Source organism: Notolabrus celidotus, chromosome 16, assembly GCF_009762535.1.
Source record: "Notolabrus celidotus isolate fNotCel1 chromosome 16, fNotCel1.pri, whole genome shotgun sequence".
Taxonomy (NCBI): domain Eukaryota; kingdom Metazoa; phylum Chordata; class Actinopteri; order Labriformes; family Labridae; genus Notolabrus; species Notolabrus celidotus.
This window is the reverse complement of record NC_048287.1, coordinates 15,083,847-15,099,128: the sequence shown is the minus strand read 5'-3', so window position 1 is coordinate 15,099,128 and position 15,282 is coordinate 15,083,847. Positions and strand designations below refer to the sequence as shown.

General features: G+C 40.6%; 2 protein-coding genes across 2 annotated transcripts; both read left to right on the top strand.

Moving 5' to 3' along the window:
- Positions 1–8,011: 8,011 nt before the first annotated feature.
- On the top strand, positions 8,012–9,668 carry LOC117827639 (pancreas transcription factor 1 subunit alpha). The gene has a single exon (XM_034704260.1). The coding sequence runs from the start codon at positions 8,453–8,455 to the stop codon at positions 8,897–8,899; it is 447 nt and encodes a 148-aa protein (XP_034560151.1). The 5' UTR covers positions 8,012–8,452; the 3' UTR covers positions 8,900–9,668.
- Positions 9,669–9,768: 100 nt separating this feature from the next.
- twist1a (twist family bHLH transcription factor 1a) lies at positions 9,769–12,588 on the top strand. Its single transcript, XM_034704259.1, has 3 exons — positions 9,769–9,849; positions 10,074–11,677; positions 12,123–12,588. The coding sequence occupies exon 2, from the start codon at positions 11,091–11,093 to the stop codon at positions 11,649–11,651; it is 561 nt and encodes a 186-aa protein (XP_034560150.1). The 5' UTR covers positions 9,769–9,849; positions 10,074–11,090; the 3' UTR covers positions 11,652–11,677; positions 12,123–12,588.
- The last annotated feature ends 2,694 nt before the right edge of the window (positions 12,589–15,282 follow it).

Below are 15,282 nucleotides of genomic sequence, written 5' to 3'. Positions count from 1 at the left end.
ACACACACACACACACACACACACACACACACACACACACACACACACACACACACACACACTGTTAACCCCAAAAGTAAACAGGACTGTAGGCTGATGAGTTGGTTTCTCATAGTTAGTCTGTTTCCATGGCACCCAACACCCACATCCCTACCTGTGATGACAACCATTGTACTTTAAATAATCTGTGTGAGTCTATGTGTGTTGTTTTTCCACTTTAAGACATTTATCATCTTTCAGATACTTCAGGGAATTATCAAACAACAATGGAGATTGTGTTGTGTCCAATTAGATCACTGGACATTTTCATCTGACCTTTGTGTATCTGTTTCAGTGTCTGTGTCTCTCAGGTTGACAGAATTAAAGGCATAGGTGTTTTAAAGGTAAGTAGCTCTGATATAAAAGATTCAGATTCAGCTTCTATGGTTAAGCTTTGGGTTTTTGTACAACCTTTTTTAAAAGAGTTGTTTTCAGATTTGTAACAAAAAATATATGATTTTCCTGTCACCAGATTTTTCAACATCCTGAATTTCATAGTAAAGTTTGCTCAGCAGTGTTATTTTACAAATACTCACTAAAAACTTTTTTACTATCACAAAGGTAAGCCTTTTATCTCACATTACATTTCTATCGATAATTTTCGTTCTCAGTGGCATACACACGGACTTGCCAAGGAATTTTTGCATGAGGTGGCCCAACAGATGTATGCAGTACAATAGCTTGTCAAGCTGCGTGAGGAAATTAACCACCAAAGATCGTGATTGCTGACTGACTTTGAAAAATGGTAAACAATTTCCAGATCGGTGCGATATAAGTGAACTGATAGAAGACAATAGACAGTATACAAATATTCAGTGGCCAGATTATTTTAGCAGATAAAACAAGCACACAAGTCACTCTATCAATGTCAAGACAGAGACTCTTAAGTTTTGTGTCTTGAAATAAGGAAATCCCCCTTAGCCAAAAGACAAACACACAAGACCGCTATGTAAGAGACCTGGGTTGTAAAAAACAAGCAAAAAAAAACACATCCCGACAGCAAACTGCTCCTTCATATTTGGGTAATAGTCATCTATTGTTGTTAGTGTGCTAGCTAGCACAGTAATTTGTGCTATGACTAAGATGTAATATGAGTATGAAATCTAAGTGAACCTGATAGCTGGTGACTTTCAGCCGAATGCATCCCTGCATTATCGGCCATATATCAAACCTGTATTAAATGTACACAGTCATAATATTCAGTCATTTTGCATTGAATACCTTCTTTTTTACAATCTCATTTTTGTGCGAGAATATTTGTACGTGTGTGTGTGTGTGTGTGTGTGTGTGTGTGTGTGTGTGTGTGTGTGTGTGTGTGTGTGTGTGTGTGTGTCCAGCCCAGTCCAGTGAGATTTATAGGGCTCAGTTTAATCAGGAGTTAATGGAAGGCTCTCAGGCGTCTAGACAGTGTTCAGACCAAATCATTACTCCTACACCCAGAGAACTAGGAGATATGGCTTCTGGGGGACAAAAGGTACAATAAAAAATAGTTTAATCTTAACTTTATGCAGCTATTATGATAATAACATCATCCACAGAGACAAAACTAACAATGAAAGAATGAGGCCAAATAACATGAGCATGAATTTGCAAGTAAAAGTAAACACAGTGATATACTGTGGAACAACAAGCTAATGTAAAAAAAATGTATTTTTATCACTCCCTGTTCCTTCCTCATATAAATCAAGAGGAAAGAAGGCATTCAGAGAGGAGAGTGGAGGGGTAAGAAGAAGAACACACACAGAATATCTCCAAACTTTTAGCCACAACCTCCCAAAACCGCAGAAAAAGAAGAAGCCAAAAGGGAAAAAAAGTTCTAAGTCTGGAAAAAATGACCTCATCTTTAGTTGTGTGGGGCGACAACACCCAGGACAACACTAAATATTTTATTTTACTTTTATGACAACCTTGTCAAAGTGCTGTGCAGGGAGGTAGAGGGAAGATGGCAAGATGGAGAGAGACAGAGAAAGAGAAAAAGAGGGGAGGGAAAAAGTGAAAGTAAAACCTGGATGGCTAAAGTGCTTCGTAAGCAATTAAAAGGCCATTAATACGAAGATGGAAACTCCTCTGATCAGTTGGTGAAATATTTGCTGACTCTGGCCGGCAGTCTAGTTTAAATCATGGCAAATGTGTTTATAAGAAGGAAAACACAATGATCATCAGGTTTCTTCAGTGGGTTTACACACTCATACAGCTTTCAGTGAAAGAAAATCTTAAAGTCTGATAAACAAAGTTTCCATGTTGAAACAGAATAGAGATACAGTGATAGTTCAGAGACAACTTTATCATGGTGTTCAAAGAGGTATAAGTAATCAAAGTTATTTACTGGTAAATGAATGTCATTTGAACTTTAGCTGGATTTGAGTTTAACTTGTGTTTTGCAATAGTAAGAGAGATAGAAGTGATAACTTGAAAGCTCCTGTGCTTTTGCCTTTTTGGGCTTTTACATTAATTTTGTAAGGTTTGGTTCATCCCCTTCTTGATAAAAAGACTTAACCAGAGGATATTGAAAGCTATTAAGCAGTTCTGACTTGCTAAATATGCAGCAGAATCTCCAAAGTGTTGTCATGTTATATTTATGATTTAAAATCTAAGAGAGAATACAATGGGTTGCAATAAAGTGCTATGATTACTTAAGGTGATTGCTGAAGCTGAGTGTAGGCTTCTTGTAGCCCTCCCTCTAACCAGTAATCAAGTTGGTAAGATACATTTATTTTAAAGTTTTTATTCAACTCTGTTTGAAGCTCTGGTTATTTACTGTTTATGTGAAAACGTTTATTTTCATTGTTTTATGACTTGCCAGGGGCAGATCTCCAGGCCCAACTTCAGCACAGATTTACTCAGGGGTGGAAAATGTATCCTTTCTGTCAACGCTGTTATCGCATTTGACTACTAACATGAAAGTATGATAGAGATATTCAATTCCTGGGTGGGTGGGTGTGTATATATACAGTATATTATACCCCTGGCCACCCTTTTGATCTGCCCCTGCTCTTTGTGTCTTTTCTTAGGGAAAAGTCTAATCCATCTGGAACACACATATTTAACATATATCAGAACAAAGAGGGGATAAGACTGATTAATCATAAGCCCTATATACAAAGAAAACCAGAAAATAAAACCTCATGAAAGATAAACCCACTGCATGACTCCTCTCACCAATGTCCAAATAGTCATGGTCATATTGTTATCAGACATCTCTGGTAAGAGGATATGACTATTCAACCAGATGCAACACAGCATCCAGAAAATCCGCTTTAACAGGGTGACCCTCTTTTAGAAAAATAAACACAGACATTACTTAGACAGCAGAGGAGTGGGTGTGGGTGAGCTGAGGCAAGGTGCTGACATGGGTGTGTGTGTTTTCAACATGGTGGTAGAGAAGGCGAGCTGAGAGGTTTGAGGGGTTGGATTAGAAGGAGGAGGGTAATCTAGATAGGAGGAGCCGCAGCTGTTCGGAGAAGGACAGGGAGGGATGGGAGGAGGGGGAAGCAGATACAGTTGTGCTCATAAGTTTACATACCCTGGCAGAATTTGTAATTTTTCTGGCCATTTTTCAGAGAATATGAATGATAAGAGACAAACTTTTTTTTCACTCATGGTTAGTGGTTGGGTGAAGCAAAACATTTTATCAAACAATTTTGTTTACTCTTTTTATATTATAAAGAATACTGAAACTACCCAAGAAACCATCAATCTGCCAGGGTGTGTTAACTTATGAGCACAACTGTATATGATGTGGTATTGAGGTTTATTCAACTTCCACACATTAATGTAAGTATCCCATCTTTAACTGGCCAGCTACCCATGTAAATATCTCATGATTGGCTGTTGGCTGAAATCTGCAGCCAATCAGAGGTAGAGATTTAGAGGAAGGCAGGACAAATGTGCCAATGAGTCAGCTTCTGGGTGTGGGAGGAGGAGAGAGAGAGACGAGAAAGAGAGTCAGAGTGACAGAGGTCAGTAGTTAAATTAATCTCTTTTGCTCCTCATGTCTTCCTCTGACCCCCTCATAAATTTCAATTTCAGATTTGCTTTATTGAAAAGACCCTGGTCAGTAATGCTTCATAGAAAAGTATTTGAGAGCAACAGACTCAATGGTAATCCGAGGAAGACACAAAGAGTCAGAGAGAGAGAAGAGAGCTGAAAAAAGAATTAGAGAGAAGTGTCTAGTTTCAGATTTACTGAGGTGGTGGGAGAGATTTGGCGTTGTTCTTACAGCACACTGAGGACTGAACCAGAGGAGGAGTAGGAAGACAGATTTACACAGTGAGAACAGCTCAGGCTACTCTGGAGCAGCACACTGCACACAGACTGTTCTCCAGTGATCTCTACATTAAAAGAACTACACATGAAAACAACTTCAGCACAAAAGAACAATACTTTTATATTAAAAAATCCACAGATCCAAAAGTGAAATGATGTTTCTCTCTCTCGCTCCCACACACACACACACACACACACACACACACACACACACACACACACACACACACACACACACACACACAAGTCTGTTTTTTCCCTAAGCCGTCCTCCCAGATATTACTGTGGTACCACAAGGATGAATAAACTTTGTGTCACAACTTGGTGACTATGAGCTGAGGTATCAAGTTGCATTTGTATACTCTGGGTCAGTCTGCTTAGACTGGAGCCTAGATTTTCTTCTCTTTGTCTTCATTATCAGTCCGTGCAACTATCTGTCCTAAATTAAATATGCAGTCTATTTAGAAACTTGGCTTTATAGTACTTCTTTAGCACAGATATATATCTTGAAAACTTTCTACAGGCTTGTGTAGTTGTTCTGTATGGATAATCATTGTCCCCAATGAATGAGCCATACAGACTTTTTGACTCTATGATTTCTGCAACACACCTTTATTGTTTGCTTATTATATTGCTGCTTTCTTCCTAAATGAGGCATTTCCTCTGCCTCCAGTTCATTCATTTCATCATTACATGCATCCCTTCATCTCCACATCACCACCTTAAGTCTCAGCTCTTTCATCAGCTTTATCAGCTTCATCGTTTCCTCATTTTCAGCAGGAGTTGTCATCAACCACCTCCAACACGCGAGCCTGGGCTCTACAGGGGTGATGATTTCGCTTCTCCTCACAACTCATGCCTGTCAATTTCAATTTCCCCTGTAGAGTCTTAGTGCAAAAGACCTAAAAAAACACATAATCCAAACATATCTTTACATAATTGGTATGTCTCTCTCCAGAAAAAATGTCTTAGCATCTGTTGGATTGACATGAAATTTGTCGTGCACATATTTAATTTCCCCTTGGGATAAAGCACATGCATTTGGTGATACCCTGAATAACCAAAGTGCTATTATCAGGTCAACAACAACGTTTTAGGCTGCTTGATTTATGGGGAAGTTTAGCATGTCAGTGAGTGTAGCATGCTAACATACTAAACTCAAATATGTTACATGGTAAATATACCTGCTAAGCACCAGCATGCTAGCTGCGTAATGGCTACCACATTAGCATTTTGGTTTTAGCATTGTCTCAGAGCTCTACTTCAAAGTACAGCCTCGTAGCACCTGTTAGCATAGCTGTAGACTCTTAATTAAAACTAAAGAAACTCTGCTTGACTGACTTTGACAAAGCTCTGAGGTTTTATCTGTTGACTTCCACAGTTTACTTCCATAAATTTTTAGTCGCACCACAAACTATCATTAATTTCACTCTGTGAAGCCACTAATAACAAAGCAGAGCAGGAAACGGGCCATTATGAGTCTTTGTGTGAAGGCCTGTGTTGTGTGTTTCCACTCTGACAAAACTGGGATAAACCCCTGTAGGTGTGTGTTTTTCTGTGTGTGTGTGTATGTTTGTGTGCCTCTTTCGGGGTTTTACTCCTTATTTAAGACCAATATTTACCCAGCAGCCCCAGGGTGAGATTACCTCATATTCTCCCACCCAGCTGTGCTTTCTCAGCGTTTCCACGACAACCGGCGGAATGTCTCATCATGTTTATCTGCCCGCCAGGAAAACAGAGAGCAAGAGGAAGAGGAGGCAGCGGAGGACGATGGAGGAGATACACTTAGATTGGCATTAGAGTTTGTATACAGACACTTATGCTCTCAAACCCTAATACTTGTTGGAATAACCACACAGGAAAGCACAAGACACTTCAAATAACGAAAAAACAAAGCTACTGCTGGTATGTTGCTGGTGTTACTCCTCACACCGGCAGGAGCTTTGACAAAATGCTGCTTAAAGTACACCCATAACAGGAAATCACAAAACCAGACTCAGAACCGACCTATCCTCTGACAAAGACATATCTTTTTCGAGCGACTGTTTACTTTTGGGGCTTTCTGTTTAGCAAGTAGAACTTAATAGCCACGACTTCCTTCACTGTGCAGTGCCTTTCTTTACAATCTGACCAGCAAATTGAAGAGCAACATGAAATTGATATTGAAAAACAATATCCGCGAGTATGTTGTTAGTTTAATTTAGTGTCTGGTTTGATTCACCAAACCTTAAGTCCAAGTCAAGTCCCCATTACCGGAAGTGCCTCTATGTGCAACCTGGCAGGAGCTGTTACTGAACAAGACGGCTGAAGTGATAGCACATGCAGGTTTACAGATGTGCCTGCTCTTGCTCTAAAACGAATTAGCCTATCTAACAGGACCTTTAACAAAAAAGCAATAAAATATTCTTCACCCATAAAAAAGTCTGAGTCCTCCTTTCTGGGGTCTGAGTTTGAATGCAGTCAATGCTAGCGTCCAAGTTGAGTCACACGTCCTGAAAATCAGGACTCTAGTTAGACTAGTCTGAGGCCCGTACTGGAGAACAGTTGCTCCACCTTCGTTCAAATGTCTGTTTAGAGATATTATCTCACTTGAATCTACATAATCTAACCAATGATGACTTCCAGGATTGCACTTCACTGGTTGATGCATTCCACACTTTTTGTTCTCTGTACTGTTTTCCCAAATACCAAATGACTTTAATTTCACATGAGAACCAGGACACTTTAGATCCTGGCCTACACCCAAAGACTCCATTCTCACACAGATTCTAGAGCCTGTTTTCATCCAGTAGAGGCTTAAAGCTTCTTGTGTTTACTCTTGACTCATGATGGCTAATTATTTGTGTTGACTCTTCACGGTACCAACTTTTATTAAGCATTCATAAGCACACTACAAATACTTAATAATGGCGTTTTACACAAATATTTAATGAGAAAATATAAGTGCTTTTCCATGGTTTTCCTTTGTGTATTAAAGTAAAGATGAGGTTTAGGGCAGTTCATATCATTGTGTATGACTATGTATAACACTGTTATCTGTTTTGATATCAGGGATGCTCTATTAAGACATTAATAAGCACATATAGGTGTCTGGGACCATAGAATTATATGTTGTAAACCATTTTGTTGTCAAATACTACTTACAGATACTAAGCATTTGGAGTTACAATACTTCTACTAACCTTAGTATCAATGTTAATGATGATGGGCCTTGGGGTTGTCCTTTTTGATGAGTGTTTAGTTGCTAATGCTATATTTTTTTATCCAGGTCTAGGAGTTTAGGGAAGGCCAGGGTCATGGGTCAGGTAAGATTCAGCACGTGTGAGGTTTTTCTTTTCTTTTAACAAATTGTTACACAATTAATCGAGCCAACGTCATTCATTACAGGTGGCTGGAGCAAAATCTAGCTCATTATCATGATCTGGTCTCATGATGCAGAATTGCTGAGACCTGTCTCTCTTATCCAAGTTGAACAGTGCATAATGATACCAGCGTGTCTCCCAGCATCCCCTGCGCTGTGGACTCAGTCCTGCCATGGGAACCGAGAGTTATTTGCTTTAATTTGCAACAGAAAAGCGTGTGGTGTATAGCGACAGTTAGGGAATGTTCTATTTGTTCTTCCCTTGGCCTGTTTAAGTGATAAAAGTGTCATTATTTAGCCTCTAAAGCAGAAGGCAGAGCGCAAACACGACTGCATGACCCTCTGTCAAGAGCCTCCGTTCTTCAGAAGCTCATTAAGGGCCTCCAGGAGGACTGCGCATCAATTGGAGTTTCCTCTCTGCCTTTTTAAGCCTCTCTGCTCGGGTTCAACTCACTCACTGGCCGAGGAGCGTCAGAAATGGACTCAATTTAGAGCCAAAGCAGAGTGGACATGAAAGATGTGGCGCTGTGAGGAGGCATATTAAAACAGCAGGAAAGGCCCTTGGACTTGAGCCAAATAGGATCTCACCCTGTCGTGAGCTGACCGGATTTGGAGAAGTTTTGGGTGTACTTGTTGCGATGCCCTTCTTCTTCGGTCTCTGGATGATTTCAGTCCATCCTGTACGATTTGTTTTGCGTCAGTTTTTGCGCCTGCAGACATACGAAAGTGACATTTTTAACGCAGGACTACTCTCTGGACCTGGATGCAGAGATGCAAGGCAACTAAATGGACTCCCCGTTAGTTCATTTTGTCACTGACTTTAACCTGATGGATATTTCGCAGAAATACAACATGACACCAAAACAGCAGATGGACGATGACCCAACGAGTCCCAACAGCAACACCTCACCCTGGAGCCAGGACCTGGACCTGGAAAGCGGCGAGCATGTGGTTGTTGGTGCACCCAAGTTTTACAGCTGCGGGGCGCACGGGTATCAAAACAAGTCCAAACGGAGGAGGATCATCACTGTGGTGCAGAGGCAAGCGGCCAATGTGCGGGAGAGGAAGAGGATGTTCAGTCTGAATGAGGCGTTTGATGAACTGAGGCGGAAGGTGCCTACGTTCGCTTACGAGAAGAGACTTTCACGGATAGATACGCTGCGTCTGGCCATCGTCTACATCTCTTTTATGACGGACCTGCTGGAGCAAACCAGCCACAGTAGTCCAATGTGAACTTAATTCCATGGGTATATTGGACCGCGCTGAAAGTGTGGACTGATAAACTCTCCTTTTTCAGAGACTGAGATCGTAAATCTAGACAAAAGTTAAAAATATTTGAAACCATTACAAACTTTTTAAATCCCTCTTTTCTCTCAAATTTCTATCGGTGACATCAGTATTGTTCATGGCACGCATTAGGAGTAATCTCAAAGAAGCCACTAAAAATATTAAACATTCAGTGTTTTTTTATTTTATTTTACCCAAACTACCAGAATGATTAGCTATAGGCCTATGTAGAAAAATTCAAACATTAAACAATGGGCCTAAAACTGAATCTAAAAACATGCAGGATACGCGAGACAACACGTCATACTCAACTGATGACAGTTTTACGAGTTTAGCACAATGTGTACGTTACTGTAACCCTGCATCTATGAATAAATTCCAATAACTTCCAATAAAAGTCAAAGTCCGCAAGGCGACGCTTCTTTCAGGTGTGTTCTTTCAGCACCCTGGAGAGCGACACAGCCGCGAGCCTCACCTGGCCTCGTGGTAACATGGAACAGGTGTGTCTGAGAAAAAAATGCAGTGTTAGGCTTTACCTTCTTCCAGAGAATATTCAAACAAGTAAAACAGTTTTAATTTCCCCCCTTGAAGCCTTATCAACTTGTCACTTGCAAATGCGTAAAGATTGAGCGGATTTTAATCGCAAAGTCAAGGCTCACTGCATGACGCTGAATGTTATCTTTAGCGCAGAGGTGTGAATTGAGTCAGGGGTAAACAAGGTGACAAATACTCAGACGTGCGTTATGGGGATGAAAGACAGTGATGTTTAGATATTTGTTGCATGGGGATCCGGGCTAATATTTGGCGCTTGTGGATTTGTTCTGATCATAATCGTAAAAATGGACTAGACGGGGCCTGCTGTGGCCCTCCTCGCGTGTCATCCTTCCTCATCAAAGGTGAGGCCTCTCTGAGGACACATTCACACCACAGACCACCTCCACAAATTGCCAGATCTAGTTTCAGCCACATGTTGAGGTTGCTCTGCTGGATTTTGATATTATACCACGGAAGGCCCCAGAGCTGGGTGGTCATGTGTGCGTGTTTAGACTCTCTATCTCCCTCTCTTTCTCTCTTTCCCCTGTCCATCTTTATCACCTCCACTGTTTGCATTTCTCTTCAGCCGTCCACCGCCTTCAGCGTCCCTGCTGTGAGCACGGATCCGCCCTGAGAGCTCCCTGGAACGGCCAGTCTTTTAAACCTGAGCCGCGGTGTCGAGATCCCTGCGGGAGTTAGACCCCATTTAAGCGCATACCTCAACGCGGGGCCGCTGACGGGAAAATAAACACCTCGGTCTACTTACGAGCGGAGGCCTCCTGCTGTGACAACCTCCTGTGTTTCAGTGAGTCTGATATTTTTCACCGCCACCCCTGCTCTCATCTCAGGCAGCGTCTAGACATGTGCGAGGAGACCTTGGGCAGCAGACAACAGACTTATAGATTCCTCTCTGATGTTAGATTTGTTTGGCCCAAAGAAGGTCAATGCTATACTTTTGAAAAGGCTTAGAATTTGGAAAGAGACACAAAATGAGTCGGAACATCAAAGCAAGCGTCTGCTGTATTTTCATTTTTTATAGACTTGTAATAAACAGATATTATCTGGTTGAAAAATAATGAATGAATTAATAAATAAATCCAAGAGTACAGAGGGGAAAACACTACTGTGGTTTTAGGTAATAAATAAATAAATTGAAGACAAATTGAGATGGAGAAGGGAAAAAAAACATCCCAAAAAGTTATGTCTCTCCTATAAATCTACACCTTTATTATATAATACAACGCCTCGACTACTCCCCTTCTCATAATCTCGTGCAAGGAGCCTGCATGTCTTAAACACCATTCCTGATATAATAACTAGAGCTCTCTTTCGGCAGTATTATGTTACACCCCTCCTCACCCAATCACAGAGCTCCCCCAAATCCTCCTGCACGCTCCCCTCTATAAGAGCCCCGGCCCTCCTAGTCTGGCAGACACCTCTCCTTCTCTTTGGCGCCCGAGATTTACCGTTATTTCAGCCCACGCCCTGTGAATGCAAGGTTTCTTATTACCTGTAGAGTTTGTTGATGCTGTAACAAGTTCAGTAGATTAAGCTCAGCGGTTAGAAGCGACCTAAAAACAATATAAAAGTTTTGGAAGAGACGATGCGGGAAGAAGACCCTTCCCAAATGGACAGTGCAGGGAACAGCGAGGAGGAAACAGATCGTCAGCTGCCGAGGAGAGGCGCGAGGAACCGGAGGGCGGCACGGAGGAGCGCCGAAGAGGATGAGGAGGGAGACATGGAGAGTCCGGGTCCAGAAAAGAAGAAATGCAGGAAGAGCTGCGACGCAGGAGGTGGCAGCGCCGGTACCAGCGGTGGCAGCGAGGGCAGCGAGGGCAGCAGCAGCCCTGTGCCCTCCTTCGATGACCTACACACACAGCGCGTGATGGCCAACATCCGTGAGCGGCAACGGACGCAGTCCCTCAACGAGGCTTTCACGTCGTTACGTAAGATCATCCCCACCCTGCCATCGGACAAACTCAGTAAGATTCAGACCCTGAAGCTCGCGTCCCGGTATATCGACTTTCTTTGCCAAGTTCTGCAGAGCGACGAGCTGGATGCGCGAGGGACCAGCTGCAGCTACGTGGCGCACGAGCGCTTGAGCTACGCGTTCTCTGTCTGGAGGATGGGGGGCTCGTGGTCCTTGTCTACAACGTCCCACTAGCAGGCTGCAGTGGATGGAACAGCACGGTAGGCTGTGTGCTATTTCACTTTTCATCCTGCAGGAAGACAAGCTGTGCCAAAATGGTACCGTGCGTATTTTTACGCACTGCTGACCAGAACACAAAAAAAGAGATAGTGACAATTCCCAAGGCAAATATGTAAAGTATTAGCCCAACACCACTGTAATTAACAACGTTTGATATGATATAAAATGATTGTAGATCCCTGTAGATAACAAAACAGCTTCCTCAAAACAGACTGTTCACCAAAATTTGGGAAAGTACTACATTAAACCACACAAAACTACTGCTTACAAGAGGTAATCATGTTGTAATCCTTGAAATATGAATTTATGTTAATGCTGCTTACCCAATTAGTCAAAATGAGATCTATCAGAATACTTTCAACCCGGGTTCACCAAACAACACATTTCTATGTATTGATCCAGATTGTTTTCTTGTTTTTATTACAGATTATCCAGCTTGAAGAGCCAGTGGATCCGGCAAGCCCTTCAGATAGACTGAAACAGGGCAACCAAGCTGAGGCTGAGCCATATCAATGTTTCAGGCCTCAGAGGAGAGCAGGCTTTTCATATTTCCCTCTGCATGGACCATTATGTTTGAGAGGGAGCACTTATGACCCACAGGACAGATATGAAGGAAGAAAGACCACTGCGACTATGAATGTTGTAAAAATAGATATGAGGAACTGCTCTGTTTGGAAAAACCACAACTCATTCCACATTTCCTGTGACAGTGTCTCACAGCAAATAAAGTATTTTGTATTTATTTTTCTACACAGGCTCAAAATCTGTTTTCCCTGCTTCTCTGATAAAATGTATTTATTTTTGGATATCTCGGAATGCTGAACAGATCTGGAGTCCTAACGTTGTAAATATTTGCTAATATCTTGAATTAAAAATGAAAGTATCATTCCTATCTCTAAGTAGTTTGGATTTTCATTATAGACCTAAAATAAGCTATATAACTAGGAGCAGGATATAAGACAATAAACTGCTCAATAAAAGACCATCAGCTGAATGCCTCAGGATTGCTTATTTGACCCAAAAGTTGTTTTCAATACCTGAAATTTCTTGAAACAAACTCATTTCCCATAGTCTCAGTACTTTGAGCTTACTCAGGAAAGTTTATTTTCATTGGTTGTTGCTGAATCCCCGGTTAACTAAACCACAGAAGGGAGGGGGGCAAAAGAAAACATTTCATACCCAAGGCTTATTCTGTAGTGATTTCTTGAGCTGGGGGATCTGGGAAAGCCATAATTAGCTGGTGGTCTGTTTTAAAAATGTGAATGTGTAGCTGTGGGAGGCATGCATGATATTCCCAGATGTCCTGTGAAACCACAGGTCAGCATGGGAGTCTCTTGCAGGTGCTGCAGCAGCAGCAGTTAGAAACAACAGCTCTGACAGATAAAAAGGGTAGATAATGCAAACTAAAGAGCCCTGGTCATTGGTCATTAAAGAATCAGAATCAGAATCAGAATCAGCTTTATTGGCCAGGTATGCTTGAACACACAAGGAATTTGACTTGGTAAAAAGGCATAAGAATAAGACACACAAATAAAAATATAATAACATAATAACAACAACATCAGCTATAAATACAAAAGAACAACAAATAGGCATGACTAATATGTACAGACTAAAATAATATGATAAAGTGCAGTGGTGAGTAGCAGAGGTAGTTTTTACATTAAAAAATAGTAGTTAAATAATAAAATAAATAAAAATATGGAATTCTGCTTGGAGAATTGTTGCATTGCACTGTTATGGTTTAGTTTTCATCAGAGTGACAGCCAGGGGGAAGAAACTGTTCTTATGGCGGATTGTTTTGGCGCACAGTGATCTGTAGCGCCTGCCGGAGGGGAGGAGTTTGAAGAACTTGTGTCCAGGGTGTGAGGGGTCAGCGGTGATGCTACCTACCCGTTTCCTGGCCCGGGACTGGTACAAGTCCTAAATATGTCTATATTTCTGAGGACAAAACAAAACAAACAAAAAGACCTTGATGTTTATATAAGATCAATATTAAAGATAAAATGTGAAATTGTCTTAGAAAATATCTACTTGTGTCTTTTCTATTGATCAAAACAAACTGGAATAAAGATTTAAAAGTCTTGCTTTAAACTCTTGCAGGAAGTACAAAAAGAGCAATGGTGTAGAGGATTCAGTCCATCTTCCCTAATTGCAAGTTCATAGATGACAACATCTGCCCACGGAAATCAAGTCTTCTGGATCAAAATCAGAACACTTTAATGTACTCCTCTGGAAAAAACACCTTTGTCGATGTTTTGATGACAAATACTAGATTCTGTCAAGTCAAAGGGGACACGGAATTGTAGGGTTGTTCACATTGATATTAACAGGCATTTCCCCCAACATTAGCTTTAAAATTGTTCAAAAACATAGTATGAACTTTTTAAAGTAACTTATCACATTAAGAATAATTTGTGTCATTGATTTTTGTTGTAAAAAATATATGAAAGATTATGTAATTTTTAAACATAAAAACAAATCTAAATGTTGAATATGAAATCTAAATGTTGAAAGTTAAATCTAAATATTGAAAACAAATGCTAAATGTTATATCTTTATTTTAATGTTAGACATAAAGGTTAGTACACATTTTAATATTAGATGTTAAATTTTTAAACCTCCCGATTAGTGGTTTATATAGCTAAATAGCTAAAATACAAATTCACAGTGCCACCCAGCGAAAGTACAGAAATAAAAGCTCCCTAAGCGATCCAAAGATCCACATTATTGTCACCCTCTCAAAGTGGTTATAGTGGAAGCTCAGTGTTACAATGTACTGCCTTGTCTGACTAATTATATTCATTTTATAGTTTCCAATAAACAAGACACTACAAAGGCGATGGATACCTCAAATCTAGAGAGGCGTCAGGCTGTACACTGAGTTTAAAAACAGATTTGATAACCTATTAGATATCAACAGAGCACATAGGGTTAGCATTCTGACACCTCGTGGATAACTTGTACATTTAAGAAACACAGATATGACAGAACAGGTGTAATATACGAGATACATATTATCAGATACTTACTTTTAAGTTACATATCATTAAATATATATTTAAAAGACTAATTCAGGTCCATCAATGCATTTAGGTAGAGTAGGACTAGATTTAAGGGGCTTGAAAATGTATTTGGATTGAATTTATCTTTATTTGCCAAAATATGTATGTTTTCTCCACTAAAATATTCCAAAATGTCCACTTATAGATGACATACGCCATGTCTTTCTCTCTGTCTCACTTTCTGGGCCCTGCAGGTCGAGGCAGATAGTTGTAAGACCAATATGAATGGTTCTGCTCAAGGCTTCTGCCTCTTAATAAAAGTTTTTCCTTAACTCTGCTGCCAAGTTCTGGCTCACCCAAGTTAATGTTGGGTCCGTACTTAATATTACAAATGGTACAGTTTGGACCTGCTCTTTATGCAAAGTGTCATGAGTTGACTGATAATTAGTGCTGCATAAATAACAGTTGATTGATTAATAAATTTATATTTTCTCACAGTGTGAAGCTCCTTAAGCTCTAGGCTATTTCCGAAGTTTAACCGTTTTATCAGCCAGACAGATCACATATGAAAGATACTGAGG

Excerpts from the sequence above, each read along its gene's own strand:
- twist1a (XM_034704259.1), top strand. The coding sequence starts at position 11,091 with ATGCGGGAAGAAGACCCTTCCCAAATGGACAGTGCAGGGAACAGCGAG.
- LOC117827639 (XM_034704260.1), top strand. The coding sequence starts at position 8,453 with ATGGACTCCCCGTTAGTTCATTTTGTCACTGACTTTAACCTGATGGAT.